At 42.4% G+C, this 16,030-nt stretch overlaps 1 protein-coding gene across 4 annotated transcripts in view; it reads left to right on the top strand.

Annotated features, from left to right (window-relative positions):
- The window catches only part of LOC132395248 (coiled-coil domain-containing protein 102A-like), a 464,661-nt gene that overhangs the window by 103,904 nt on the left and 344,727 nt on the right, over positions 1–16,030 (top strand). For all 4 annotated transcript variants that reach the window (XR_009512553.1, XM_059971586.1, XM_059971567.1 and 1 more), the window contains exon 5: positions 15,290–15,406. Coding sequence is in view for 3 of the 4 variants with exons in the window: in XM_059971586.1 (XP_059827569.1) it covers positions 15,290–15,406 (117 nt within the window). In the remaining variant the exon portion in view is untranslated. The remainder of the gene's footprint in view (positions 1–15,289; positions 15,407–16,030) is intronic.

Below are 16,030 nucleotides of genomic sequence, written 5' to 3'. Positions count from 1 at the left end.
ATGATAGGCAATCAGGGCAGAATGATATGGAAAGAAAGCTGCTGCACATGCAACAGGCTGCCCCTCTCCATGTAGCTGATGAATCCAAAGGAACGGCAAAGACTGATACAGGGACACAAAATTGTTCATAATACTCCCAAGTGCAGTCTGACCAATACCTTATAAAGCCTCAGTATCACATCCATGCTCTTATATTCTTATATTCTAGTTCTCTGAAATGAATGCTAATATTGCATTTCACTTCCTTGCTACCGATTCAACCTGCAAGTTAACTTTTAGGGAATCCTACACAAGGATTCCCAAGTCCCCTTGCACCTCTGATTTATAAATTTTCTCCCAGTTTAGAAAATAGTCTGTGCCTTTATTCCTTCTGCCAACATGCATGACCATAAACTTCCCTAAACTATATTCTGTCTGATACTTCTTTGCCCATTCTCCCAATCTAGTTAAGTCCTGCAGGCTCCCTGCTTCCTCAGCAGTATCTGCCCCTCCACCTTTCTTTGTATTTGTCTGTAAACTTGGCCACAAAGCCATCAATTCCTTCGTCCAACTCATCGACACTCAATGTGAAAGAAGCACACCAACCTCTGTAGCATGCAATTAGTCATGGGCAGCCAACCAGAAAAGGCCCCCATTGTTTCCACTCTTTGCCTCCTGCCAGTCAACCAATATTCTATTCATGCTAGTATCTTTCCTGTAATACCATGGGCTCTTATCTTGTTATGCAGCCTCACGTGCAGCATCTTGTCAAGGGCCTGAAAATCCCAGTAAACAACATCCACTGAATCTCCTTTGTCTATCCTGAATGTTATTTCCTCAAAGTTCATTTTCCGCTCTTGTAACCGTTAATAAAACGGCCATAAGCAACATTTTATGCCACATTCCTGACTTCTTAAGAACCTTTAGATAACAAAAGCATCAGGATGCGATACTCTGGAGGTGCCAGGAAGCAGTGGAGATGGCAGCACCTTTAGGTCTTTGACAAGTTGCTCCCATCTTCACTTCACAGTCCAGTTTGCCTTAATTTTCATCTTCAGTCTTTGAAATTGGGACCCTTGAGCAATGAGGTGTTCAAAGTTCAAGGTACATTTATTATTGAAGTATGTACATGTATGTCACCATATACTACCCTGAGATTCACTTTTGTACAGGTATTCACAGTGGAACATAAGAAGTACAGTAAAAGCAATGAAAAATGACACATAAAGACCGCCAAACATCCAGTGTACAAAAGAAGACAACTGTGTAAATAGAAAGAACAAGTTAAATAAGAGCAAGAACATGAGTTGTCCAGTCCTTGAAAGTAAGTCCATAGATTGTGGAATCAGCTCAGAGTTGTGTGAGTGAAGTTATCAATGCCAGTTCAGGATCTTGACGATTGAAGGGTTATAACTGTCTCTGAACCTGGTGGCGTGGCTCCTGAACTTCCTGTACCATCTGCCCAATAGCAGCAGTGAGAAGAAAGCATGGCCTGGATAGTGGGGTCCTTGATGATGGATGAATGCTGTTTTATTTTGTGGCAGCATTCCTTGTCGATGTGCTCTAGAGTGGGGAGGGCTTTTCTTGTGATGGACTGGGTTGAATCCACCGCATGACTGTGTGGCTAAGCACAGCCCCAAAACTATATTCAAGTTTGCTGACGACACCACTGTTGTTGGCCAAATCAAAGGTGGTGATGAATCAGCATAAAGGAGGGAGATTGAAAATCTGGCTGAGTGGTGCCACGACAACAACCTCTCACTCAGTATCAGCAAGACCAATGAGTTGAATATTGACTTAAGGAGGAGGAAACTAGAGGTCCATGAGCCAGTCCTCATCAAAGGATCAGAGGTGGAGAGGGTTAACAAGTTCAAAATCCTTGGTGCGATCATTTTGGAGAATCTGTGCTGGGTGCAGCATGTAATTATGAAGAAAGCATGATAGTGCCTCTACTGCCTTCAGAGTTTGCAAAGATTTGGCATGAAATTTAAAACTTTAGCAAGCTACTATTGATATGTGGTGGAGAGTATATTGACTGGCTGCATCGCAGCCTGGTATGGAAACACCAATGCCCTTGAAATGAAAATCCTGCAGTAGTGGATTCAGCCCAGTCCATCGTGGGTAAAGCCCTCCCCTCCACTGAGCACATCCACACAAAGCATTGTCAAGGGAAAGCAGCATCCATCATCAGGGACCCCCATCACTCAGGTCACACTCTCTTGTTGCTGCCATCAGGGAGAAGGTACAGGAGTCTCATGACTCACACCAACAGGCTCAGGAACAACCTCAATCATCAGGCTCTTGAACCAGAGGAGATAACTTCACTTGTCCCATCACTGAAATGTTTCCACAACCTATGGACTCACTTTCAAGGACTCTTCATTTCATGTTCTCAAAATCCAATGATGTTTATTCCTTTATCTATCTATCAATGATTTCTTTTTGTGTTTGCAGAGTTTTTTGTCTTTTGCACACTGGCTGAATGTCTTAAGTTGGAGCAGTCTTTCATTGATTCCATCATGCTTGAATTTCTATTATGGATTTATTGAGTATGGCCACAAGAAAACGAATCTCAGGGTTGTATATGGTCATATATGTGTACTTTGATAGTAAATTTACTTTGAACTTTGATTTTGAGGGTTTTTTCTGTTCTTGGGCATTGTGTAGCAGGCCTTGATGCAACCAGTCAGGATACTTACCACTATAGAGGTTTGTCAGAGATAAGGACAATAAAGAGGTTGTCTTGGGAGGCAGCAGAGCGGCTGTGCGTTTGCGTTGAGTCAGTTGATTGGGCCGTGTTGAAGGAATCATTGAAAGTTGGGAATGAATACACCATTGTTGTCACAGACGTTATAAAAACAATGTAGATGAGTATTTCCTCACAAAATCATTCAGAATCTTCTCTCACCTGAAGCCCTGGATCTGCAGTCTGCTGAGAGTCAGGTCAGTGGCATTCACATCTGGTGACCAAGTAAAATACATTTCACGTGCGAAAGCCAGCTCACATGTGAAGTGGCAATTCTGGACCTAACTTGGATCACTGAAGAATGCTCAACACCTGTGACAGGGCTTGAATGTCTTCACCTTTTACAAAGTGAAACCAAACGACATGGGTGACAAAACTGTTTTGCTTCCAGGCGAACTCAATGCATACTTACTTATTCCCCTATCTACCTGTTTATTTATCCTGTGCGATGAGTGTGTGCCTACGAGAACTTACTGTACATACTCAAACCAAAAGCCGTGGATGAACCAGGAGATTTGTAGTCTGCTAGAGGGCTAGATCTGTGGCATTCAAGTCTGGCAACCCAGGTCGGTACAAGAAAACCAGGTATGACTTGCGGAGGGCTATTTGAAGATCGACCGAACAATTCTGTATGAGGTTGGAGGCGGAATCAGATGCACATCAATTCTAGCAGGGTTTCCAGCCTGTTACTTCTTACAAAACGAAACCCAACACCATGAATGGCTGTGATGCTTCACTGCTTTTCTGCTCATTTTGAAAGAGAGAGTAAAACTACAGCCATGAGGATCCCTGCAGCACACGGTGACCCAGTGATCTCGGTCTCGGAGGCCGACATCAGTCTGTCTTTCAAGACGGTGAACCCTCACAAGGCAACAGAGTACCGGGTACAATGGAGTACCTGGTAAGGCTCTGAAAATCTGTGCCGACCAACTGGTGGAGGTGTTCAAAGACATTTTCAATCTCTCATTGTTACAGTTGGAAGCTCCCAGCTGCTTCAAAATGGCAACAATCATACCAGTGCCCAAGAAGAGCAGGGTGAGCTGCCTTAAAGACCACTGTCCAGTAGCACTCATATCTATGCTGGTGATGTGCTTTGAGAGGTTGGTTATAGCTAGAATTAACTCCTGTCTCAACAAGGACCTGGAACCAATGCTATTTGCTTATTCCCACAATTAGCATATAGGAGACAGATTGCAAATCTGACCGAGTGGTGCCACAACAACCTCTTACTCAATGTCAACAGACCAAGGAGCTGATTATTAACTTCAGGAGAAGCAAGCAGGAAGTTCATTAGCCAATCTTCATTGGGGCATTAGAGGTGAAGAGAGTCAGCAGTTTTAAATTCCTTGATGTTGTCATTTCAGAGGATCTGTCTTGGCTCCAGCACATAAGTGCCATTTTGAAGAAAGCACGGCAGTGTTTCTACTTAGGAGTTTGCGAAGATTCAGCATGAAATTTAAAACTTCGACGAACTTCTACAGATCTGTGGTGGAGAGTGTGTCGACTGGTTGTATCACGGCCTGGTGTGGAAATACCAATGCCCTTCAATGGAAAATCATTCAAAAAATAGTGGATACCCATCATTCCATTGTGGGTGGTGCTCTCCTCACCTTCAATCACATCTACGTGGAGTGCTATCGCAGGAAAGCAACATCCATCATCAAGAACCACGACCATCCAGCCATGCTCCTTGCTGCCATCAGGAAGAAGGTACAGAAGCCTCAGGACTCACAGCACCAGGTTCAGGAACTGTCATTACCCCTCAATCATCAGGCTCATAAACTAGGAGGGATAACTTCACTCAACTTCACTTGGCCCATCAATGAACTGTTCCCACAACTTATGGACTCATTTTCAAGGACTCTTCATCTCATGTTCTTGATATTTGTTGCCTATTTATTATTATTATTATTTCCTTTTTTTGTATTTGCAGTTTGTTGTCTTTTGCTCTTTGGTTATTTGTCCTATTGGATGTGGCCTTTCATTGATTCTACAGTGTTTCTTGTATTTACTGTGATATTGCAAGAAAATACACCTGAAGATACACGTACTTTCATAATAAATTTACTTTGAACTTTGAAGTTTTAGATGACATGTGATTTTGCATAACCTTCTCAAAAATACAGACTATGTCAGATAGTTGGTGTTAGCTGGATGGACGGACATTATTAGTATGTCAAATTTGATTTAGTGTCTGATTTGCTCTGATTGGACAGGAGTTAATTATATGCGGTGATCCCAGCATGTGGCTTTAGGGGCAATAAATTAGCCTCTTCTCCCACAGTTATATCGTGAACTCTGGCACTTGCTAGAAGCAAGAAGATTTAAGTTATAAAAAAAGCGATGGCATTTTCACTGTGAGTTGTGTGGTGATGGGCCACTTGCTGAATGTGCCCGTAATAGCTATCCATGCATTTTAATGTCTAAAATTTTATCAGCAAGTCTGGATGTGTTTCAGTTAGCTTTTCAGTAGACTACGTTTTTCAATTTATCTATCTTGCAACACCAAACATCCGATGGTACGAACACAACTAAATTAATGATTATAGTGGTTTTATATCTATAAGCTTTTCTGCAATTATAATTTACAAGGCATTAATCTAGTTAAAAATTTTGATTTTTTTTCATCCTTTATTGCCTATCTGAACTAAGGGCCATAGTTTAGCTGGTAGAGTACATCTGGAGGCTTCCTTTTAATGATTTGTAATCAGCTATCAAGATATTTCAGTAACCAAATTCTTAGAGGCATTGAAGGGACACAATTGTCAGACAGGCTGGTTTGAGTATCTCAGAGACTAGTCTCCCAGGGTTTTCACGCACAGCCGTCTCTAGAGTTTACAGAAAATGGTGCGAGAAGCAAAGGCATCAGTTATGTAGGTGAAATTGATGAGAGAGGCCAGACTGGTTGAAGCTGATAGGAAGGTGATAGTAACTCAAATAAGCAGGCGTTACAACAGTGGCGCGCAGTAGAGCGTCCCTGAACGCTAAACATGTCGGACCTTGATGTGGATGTGTTACAACACAGGAAACCACACTGGTTTCCATTCCTGTATCTAATAAAGTGGCCACTGAGTGTAGTATTGAAGATGGAGCTGTAATCTATAAAAAATAGTCGAATGTCAATGTCTTTACTGTTAAAATGTTCCAGAGATGAGTGTTGAGCCAGGGACATGGCATCCGCCATGGACCTGTTTTGGTGGTAGGTGAACTGCAGTGCCTCCAAGTTGTCTGGAAAGCTGATTTAATGACCGGCCGCTTGAAGCAGTTCTCGATGGTGTTTGTCAGAGCCATTGGGTGGTAGATATTAGGGCACATTACCTTGTTTCTCAGAGAAGTGCAGTGAATGGGATAACGGAAATGAGGGACAGAACTCCATGGGCCTTGGCAGATTGCTGGGTTAGCTGATTGTGAGATTGTGATATCAGAGATTTGTGATGGAAGTTGGTGCAGCTATCAGGAGAGGTTGTAAAGGTGAGGGCTAAAACTACTAAAGGTAAGTTTAGAAACTTAATTAAAATGGGCCCAAGTTCAGTGCAGTGTTTGGGTACCCCGGTTATTACCCAGGTAATCTATGACGGGTGCTTTCAAATTCATCTGCAGTGCTCCTACGTAAATGAATGCTGCATTGGCAATGACATAGTTGCTTGTGCTTCTGATTGCATCGTGGTTCTAACTGTTACTCATGTTCAAGAGAGCCCGTTTCAATTTATTTGAAATGGTTTATTTCTCATGACCCATTTGGCCGATTGATTTACTGTTGGCCCGGAAAGCTGGATAGCCTGTTTCTTTAGTTTTATATCATTGAAAATTGACCAGTAATGAGAAGGGCCCCCATTTCCCAGAACATGCCCTTTTCATTGCTACCATCAGGGAGGAAGTACAGGATCCTGAAGGCACACATTTAATGTTTCAGGAACAGCTTCCGCACCCCCCCCGCCCCCACTCTCAGATGTCTGAATGGACAATGAACCAACCCATGAACTTTGCCTCACTTGTTTTGCTCCCTTTTTGTACTGCTTATTATATACACATATATTTCTTATTTTAATTTATAGTTTGTTGTTACGTATGACACTCTACTGCTGCCACAAACAGGAAATTTTACCACGTACGTCAGTGCTATTAAATCTGATTCTGACCATTTCAGCCCACTGCAGACTTTTGATGGCGTGCTCGTGAGTGTGCCATCTTCCCACGGTTTCTTTGTCAATTACTCTGCACCAGGTTAGTTTCCATAACCTAACCTGGTGCAGCCACCCTGAGGAAGATAGCTAACTTGAAGTAACTGTACATACTACTTTAAAATTAATTGAGTTAATTTAATTAATTTTATTAATTTAAATGGTTCAATTGACTTTGCACTTTTTGCTACAATATCTGAAAATTTAATGTTATTTTAATACTTTTAACAGGCTATTTAATTTAATATTTCTCAGTGTTTGTGTGAAACTGTGAACCAGAGACTCCAGGTCTTTTGACCTTCGGTCAGCGGGTAAGCTTGGAGTCACAACACCATCAGCTGTCAAAGCTTGTTGAGATCTGAGGCTCATCACTTTCAGTGGGAATGACCTGAACTTTGTCAATTAGGAATGCGTTTTGGAAACTAAGTTAATTCCACTGGAATTAATAAAGGCTAATTAGTAAACTGGTACTTAAGGGACCATTGTGAAAGAGCAATCATAATATAATAGAATTGCATTTGTACATTGAAAGTGGCTGTTCAGTTTGAAACTAGGGTCTTGCATCTGAATAAACTCCGTTGGCAAGAGGCATGGGTTTGAAATGGTAGATTGAGAAATTATATTAAAGACTATAATAGAACACAAGCAATGATTAGCACTAAATCAATTAATGCACAGTTTATGGGCGATATATTATCTCAAAGGCAAAACAAACAGCATGACAATAACAATCAATGGAACGCTATTCCAGCACCAGTTGTAAGGTCGGGATTCAGTTCTTGCTGTTTGTAAGGAGTTTGTAAACTTTCCCCGTCACTTTGTGGGTTTCCTCCTGATGGTTCCTTCCACATTACGAAGATGTCCGGGTTAGGATCAGTGAGTTGGGGGCAGCACTTCAGAATCCTCGCTGATTTGATTTGATCTGATGTAAATGGTGCATTTCACTGTATTCTCATATTTTTTGATGTACTGTACATGTGACAAAGTTAATTTAAAAAAAATCTCAAATCAATGAAATAAGTACATCTCATTGCAAATAGTGGCATTGTGAAAAACCTGCACATCACTGAGCTGCTCGTTAACAAAAGGTTAAAGCTGACATTTTACATATGTGACCCCAGGAAAGACTGATGCTATTTCCCTGGACAGACGTTATTCCCTCAGGCTGACATTGGCAGATTGCTGAATGTTGAGAGTTCGATTGGTCCGATGTGGATCACTACAGTGTACAGATTGCTTTTGTCAGTAATGGATAATAAAACCTAGCCTTCTCTATAACAAATCTTATGCAGAATATTAATTGTATTTTTGTTGGAATGTTTGGATGACCGATCTGACCTGGTAGTTGACATTACCTCAAATGCCTCTGTGGCTGATATATCTTTTATCAGAGGCTCACTCTAATCGTCGGGACACCATCCGCGGATCAGCACTCTCTATCTTTGGAAGAAAGACCACAAAGAGCAATGGCTGGTTTGAGGCAAAGTCCAACATCATGACTCCTGTCATCGAAGCCAAGCGTGCAGCTCTCACAGAGTACAAGCGCTCACCATCCAACCAAACACTCCAGGCTCTTCGAGCTGCTAGAAGCAAAGTGCAACAGACTGCAAGGCAGTGCGCCAATGAGCACTGGCTCCAGCTCAATGAGGACACTCAGACAGCAGCTGTGACAGGCAACATCAGATCGATGTATGATGGTATCAAGAAGGCCCTTGGCCCATCGCAGAGCAAGACAACACCCCTGAAGTCATCCAGCGGTGAAATAATCACCAATAAAAGCAAGCCGATGGAACGCTGGGTAGAACACTACTCTGAACTCTACTCGAAGGAAAATGTTGTTAGCTCAGCCATTGATGTCATCGATTGTCTACCAGTCATGGATGAACTCAACTCTGTACCAACCATTGAGGACCTCAGCAAGGCAATTGACAGTCTGGCCCCAGGGAAAGCTCCTGGCAATGATGGGATTCCTCCAGACCTGATCAAACACTGCAAGAGCTCACTCCTCCAACCTTTACACGAGGTCCTCTGTCAGTGCTGGAAGGAAGGAGCCGTACCACAGGATATGTGCGACATCAAGATCGTCATTTTGTACAAGAACAAGGTTGATAGGAGCAACTGCAACAACTACAGGGTTATCTCCCTCCTGAATATTGTCGGCAAAGTCTTTGTTTGTGTAACTCTGGCACGTCTACAGACTCTGGCAGAACGAGTCTACCCTGAGTCCCAATGTGGTTTTTGTGCCAGGAGGTCAACTGTCGACATGATTTTCTCACTCTGTCAACTCCAGGAGAAGTGCAGGGAACAACAGAAACCCCTCTATGTCGCTTTCAGCGACTTGACCAAAGCATTCGACCTTGTCAGTAGGGATGGGCTCTTTCAGATTCTCCTCAAGACTGGCTGTCCCCCGAAACTCCAAAGTATCGTCAAGTCTCTCCATGATGGCATGAGGGCTACTGTTCAGTATGATGGCAGCTCATCAGAACCCTTCACTGTTCGTAGTGGAGTCAAACAAGGATGTGTGTTGGCCCCAACATTATTCAGCATCTTCTCTCTGCTATTGAAGCATGCGTCTGGGACGTCGACAGAAGGCATCTACATGCACACCAAATCTGATGGGCGGCTGTTCAACCCTGCACGCCTGAGAGCAAGAACAAAGGTGTGAAAGATCTTAATACGTGACATGCTCTTTGCTGATGACACTGCTATAACCTCGTACACCAAACAGCAACTACAAACTCTCATGGACTGCTTCTCTAAAGCATGCAAGGACTTCGGGCTTACCATCAGCCTTAAGAAAACAAATGTCCTTGCCCAGAATGTAGTGGAGACACCAGGCATTACCATCGACAATTACGATCTAGAAGAGTATTGGCACTTCCTCCCTTGAACTACTCATCTGTACAAAGCACTTCTTACAGTAGGGTCTCTCCTTCGGCTGGGATCCACTGAACATCTTGTGCTCTGCATTGCAGCCTCTCCCACTAGACCCCAAACCAGACTATTGTCCTTCAGAAATCTGATCCCGTCCAGCTTTCTCAAATCTTCCAAGGCATCCACTGGAGAAAAAGTTGCAACACATTGCCAAAACAAACCTGAAAGGCTGACACAACATTCCTAAGTTGGACAAAATGGCTCCTTATCTTTAGCTGAAGCCAAAACACTCTTACTAACAGGACACACTGCATTTGTAGAAAACTGCTAAAATATAAATACCTCACAGCATTTCAGTAGGAATCTTAACCAGGGCATTACATATAATTTATAGTGCATTTTATGTATTGCACTGTACTGCTGCCGCAAAAAAAAACAGGTTTAACAACCTAGGTCAGAGCAGATTTAGGCCATTTGGCCTATTGTGTCTGCTCTGCCATTCCATCATGGCTGATTAATTATTTCTCTCAACCCTATTCTCCTGCCTTCTCCCCATAACCTTTGATGCCCTTACTAATCAAGAGCCTATCAACGTCGGCTTTAAATATACCCAATGACTTGGCCTCCACAGTTGTCTGTGTCAGTGAATTCCATAGATCCATAGATCCATTGCCTTCTGGCTGAAGGATACCCCTCATCTCTGCTGTAAAGAGACACCCTTGAATTTTGAAGTTTACCTTCTTGTTTCCTGTGTTTTCTGCTCCTTGTCCACCCTGACTGTTCGACTGAGCTCTGCAGTTTGCAAAGCTTCTTTAACATTTTCCAAAGTGTCCTGGATGATATACTTGTATCCCTGAAGGCTGTGGTTCTGTAGTGCACAGCACCTCTGTATCTAGCTGTTGTTTTTAATAACATTAGCCTATACAAAGCCTTGAAGTAATACTTGACTGAGCACATCAATATCGATTCTGTTTGCTTTCAGCAACTACAATGTTTGCATTTTAACTCTAATTGTATAATTGCATGAAGCCCTTACATCCAATCGAAGGACATCTGAGAAATTCTTGTGACATGTTTCACCATCTTCATTCTGCGATCCCTCAACTTTACTCTCATCAAGGGTTACCCATTTGTGCTTTCTTTCAACCACATTGATGTTTTACTCTCTCTGAACAATAGAAGTGATTCTTTGTAAGGCTAAGGAATTTTAAAAAAATCTGTCGCACCTGATGACGATAGGAGAGTTTCCTCCTGTGTGGGAGAGTTTTTAAAGCAAAAAAAAAACATTGCACTGGAGCAGTTCTGTTCTGTCAACCTTGGAAGTCTGGATCTGGTGGTATGAGTTGTCATCACACCTGGGGTCTTCCTCGTTTGCAGTGGAGGACCATGACCACTTTGCCGTCCGCAAAGCCATGCAGAATGGCCTTCCTGGCTGGTGGATCTCACTTTTGTTCTGATCTGAAGCTGACTTCGCATGCTAGGGCAGGCATGTTCCTATCTTGCTGGGCTATGGTGATTACTGGCTAACCTCACCTGGTTTAGCCTGCCTATTGAAATGGTGTACAGGGGTGTGGCTGCTGTCACCTGCAAAGGGCTAATTGGAGCCACTGGTGAGAGTTGAGTGCCCAGTGGGGACCGAAGACGAGTGAGCTACCCCAGAATGGACACGACATGCCCCTTCTCCAAAGGTGCTACCCCTCCCTGGATACAATATACACCCCAACTTATTAATAGATAAAGCCCAAAGCGTCATGTGTATCAGTTTTTATCTGACATTTCATTTTAATTTTGTTTTGTGGCTGAAATTCATATTCCTGCAACAGGCTATGAACTTTACTCCTCTACTTCCCAATCAATATTGTTCAGTCCATCAGAGTTCAGTCCTGACGCTGTCTGTGAGGAGTTTGTATGTCCTCCCCACGTTTACTCTGAGTGCTTCAGTTTCCTCCCACATTCCAAAGACGTAACGGTTAGGGTTAGTAAGTTGTGGGCATGCTCTGTTGGCACAGGAAGTGTGGTGACGTTTATGGGGTGCCGACCCACAATTCTCAGTGTGATAGTCGTTGATGCAGAATGTCTTAACTTGCTCAAGCTGTAGTCATAAGACATGTTACCTAACCCAGGCAGTGTCCTGGTAAATCACTTTGTCAGTCTTTCTAAAGCCTTCACATCCTTAATATGAGGTGACCAGAACTGAACACAATACACCAAATGTGGTCCAACTAGGGTTTTATAGAGCTAGAACGTCAAAGCTCCTAGACTCAGTGCTGACCAATGAAGACCAACACAGCAAAGATGAACAAATAACCCATGTGCAAAAGAGACCAAGTTCAAGGTCCAGTTCAGTTTATTGTCATTCAATAATATACTGCCATACAAAACAGTGTTCCTCCAGACCAAGGCGCACAACCCAGTACATATAACTCACATACAACACATAAAGTAATATTACCACTAGTAAATTAATAAATAATGAGGAACATTTCCGACACAAGTTAAAAAGGAAATAGTGTAATGTTACTGGAGCTACAACTTGTGTATTTATAGAAAAGTGAAAAAAGTCATAAATATCAGGAAGATGAGTCCTAAAGTCCTTGAAAGTGAGTCAATAGGTTGTGGAACCATTTTGGTGATGGGGTGAGTGAAGTTATCTAGGGCCTGATGGTTGATGGGTAATAGCTGTTCCTGAACCTGGCGGTGTGGGACCTGACACTCCTGTACCTCCCTCTTGATGGCAGCAGCAAGAAGAGATGCCGGCTTGGATTCTGGGGGGCTTCGATCATGGATGTTGCTCTTCCGTGACAGCGCTCCTTAATTATCTGCTCATGGGACAATTTTGTTTTCATTTTTTCATTTCTCAACACTCTATTCTGTCACTTGGTTAGTTCCTTCAAAAAGGAACTGCAGTATCTTCCAGTCCAGGGGTCTGTGAGCTATCAATCCATTGGAGGCTCCTTGAAAGAGCTATTAATTAGTCCCACATCCTGAATCTTTCCTTCTAACCATTCAAACCATGTTAGAAACTTAATATTTCATCTACTATCACATTTCCAGCTAGTATATTCTAAATCAGAATTATTTGCCTGTAAAGCAACTCACCTTTTGCCTAAATCAGTTCTAATTGTTTATTATCATCCCCAATTCTCTCTGTTCCTGCACCCATTTAAAAAGTGCTGTTTAGTTAATACTTCTTCAGTTTATCTTTCCAAGGTATTCCGTACATTGAAAAGCAGAAAAGAAAAAAACCTCAAAGCTCAAGTAAGTTTATTATCAAAGTGCATAAATGTCACCATGTACTACCCTGAGACTTGTTTTCATGAAGGCATTCACAGGACGACAAAGAAACATGATGGAATCATTTAAAAACTACACACAGTCAAAGACTGACAGACAATCATATGAGGGTATAAGAGCAGAAGATCCTGGAAATACTCAACAGGTCAGAGTTAACATTTCAGATCAGCAATAGGATTTCAGTCCAAAGTCTTAATTTTAATTCTCTCTCCACAGATACGGCTTGAGCTCTTGAGTATTTCTCACCTGCAATTTTGAGCCATTATTACACATACACTCGGAGACCACTTTATTAAGTACTTACTGTGGCTACTGAGTGTATGTTCATGATCTGCTGCTGAAGCCTGTCCACTTCAAGGTTCTATGTGTTCAGAGACGCACTTCTGCAACTCACTGTTGTAACGTGTTGTTATTTGAGCTCCTGTCAGCTTGAACCAGTATGGACATTCTCCTCTGATCTCTCTCATCAACACAACATTTTTGCTCACAGAACTGCCACTGACTGCATGTGTTTTGTTTTTCACCCTGTCTGTCACCAACAACAATTCCACGGTCAAAGTCACTTGGATCACATTTCTTCCCCATTCTGATGTTTGGTCTGAACAGCAACTGAACCTCATGACCAGGTCTACATGCTTTTATGTATTGAGATGCTACCACATGATTGGTTGAGTAGATATTTGCATTAATAATCAGGTGCACAGGCATACCTAATAAAGTGGCCACTGTGTATATGTTGTGCTGTCATGTTTCCCATAATGTTTGTTATATTTTGGACAAGTTTTATCAATGGAAGTGGGCCGACATTGTAGTCTGCAGGGCTTGTACAGTGCAGTGTTGTTCTGTGTGGTAAATAGAACAACATATTCCATTGTTTGTCACATTGGCTCATTGCTTTTATTGTTTTTTCCTTCCTTCCTCCCTCTGTCTCTTCCTCATTCTCTCCCTCCCTCTCTTCCTCCCCCTCTTCCCTTCTCCTCTCTTCCTCCTCCTCTCTTCCTCCCTCCCTGCCTTTCTCCACTCCTTCCTCCTTCTCTCCTCCCTCCCTCTCTTCCTCACCCTCCCATCGTTCCTCTTCCTACCCCCCTCCCTCCATCCCTTCATCCCTTCCTCCCCCTCCCTTCCTCTGATTCTCTTTCCCACCTCCCTTCTGGCCTAATGAGCCACACCACCCAGAAACATACCTATTTAACCCTAGCTTAATTGCAGGAAGCTTTACATTGAGCAATTCACCTACAATCCAGTACGTCTTTGGACTGTGGGAGGAAACTGGAGCACCTGGAGGAAACCCATGTGTTCACAAGGAGGATGTAAAAGCTCCTTAGAGACCGTTCCAGAATTGAACTCTGAACCCTGAACTCCAACCCGGAGTTGTAATAGCATCGCGCTAACTGCTGTGCTAACATGGCGCCCTTGGCAAGTCCTAATTAAATGCCTGAGGGACAAAGGTTAGTCCAAAGTAGACACTGTTGGCTTTGCAAAGAAAATCTTGGCATTTTAGGTAAATCAAAACTACATATTGAATCTAGACGTTCCAAGCTGTTTTGTGTTGAGTAAAACACACACTGCATCTCAGGGCTGCCATGCTAAGTTCATCTTCATTTTCAAGCTTGTGAATTATTGTAATATTTCTATTTGATATGATGTACGTAGATAATGTCAAGTCATGGTAGCATGGCGGTAGGCATGATGATATCGCAGCTTGGGGTATTGGAATTCAGTGTTCATTTCTGACACTGTCTGTAAGGAGTTTGTACGCCCTTCTTGTGAATGCATGGATTTCATCTGGTGCTCTGGTTTCATCCCACGTTCCAAGGATGTTAGTAGGTTCATTGGTCACTGAATTGTCCTGTGATTCAGCTAGGGTTAAATATGTAGGCTGCTGGGCACTGCGGGTTGTTGGGCTGGAGGGGCCTGTTCTGTACGGGATCTCTGGAAGTAAAATAAAAAAACAAAAAAATACTCATTTTACTAATGCAAAACAAGTTATGGAATTAATTTTAATATGAATTATGAAGCCATACTCTGCAAAAGGAGGAAGTTGAATATTTTACATAATTGTGTAAAAAAAAATCAATGTGAATAGAGGAAGTATACTGTGATTTCTTTGGGGAATTGGATGATAAATGTTTAGAACATTCTCCTACAGAATGTAATTAATTGAGGTAGACCCTGGTGACTGTATTAAGAATATCTTGTTCACTCTGCTTCTCAGTTGACCCTTCTCCGTGATGCTCATCAGAATGAGCTCGGGCGAATCTCGGAAGATCTGGAGGATGAAGTCGGAGCACGATCAAACATGGACAGGAAACTGGCTGATCTTCGTGCTGAGGTAGTGTTAGACCTTTGTTTTAACTGGTGGCTTAACATGAAAATGCAATTTCCAATTTAAAAAGTTGTCGGAGTGAATTTATTTATCAGCAAAACCGTATTTTTTCTATTAGGACTCTTGAGTTAAAAATTTCCATTCATAAATTCCAATCTGTCAGGGGTGGCACGATAGCATAGCAGTGGGCACATTGTTTTACAGCTCCAGCGACCTGGGTTCAATTCCTGGCGCTGCCTGCAAGGAGTTTGTATGTTCACCCTTTGATCCCGTGTGTTTCTTCCCACATCCCAAAGACATACAGTGGGTTAATTGGTCACATGGATGTAATTAGGTAGTGCAGGCTCATTGGGTTGGATGGGCCTGTTACCATGCTGTACTTCTAAATAAGTAAATTAAATAAGGACCTCCAGCACCCAGGGCATGCTCTTTTCTCACTGTTACCATCAGGTAGGAGGTACAGAAACCTGAAGGCACGCACTCAGCAATTCAGGAACAGTTTCTTCCCCTCTGCCATCTGATTCCTAAATGGACATTAAATCCTTGGACACTACCTCACTTTTTAAAAATATACAGTATTTCTGTTTTTGCACGTTTTAAAAAATCTATTCAATATATGTAATTGATTTA

The sequence above is a fragment of the Hypanus sabinus genome, chromosome 1, assembly GCF_030144855.1.
Source record: "Hypanus sabinus isolate sHypSab1 chromosome 1, sHypSab1.hap1, whole genome shotgun sequence".
Classification (NCBI taxonomy): domain Eukaryota; kingdom Metazoa; phylum Chordata; class Chondrichthyes; order Myliobatiformes; family Dasyatidae; genus Hypanus; species Hypanus sabinus.
Note: the sequence above shows the minus strand (reverse complement) of the source record. Positions and strands in the feature narration are given on the sequence as shown.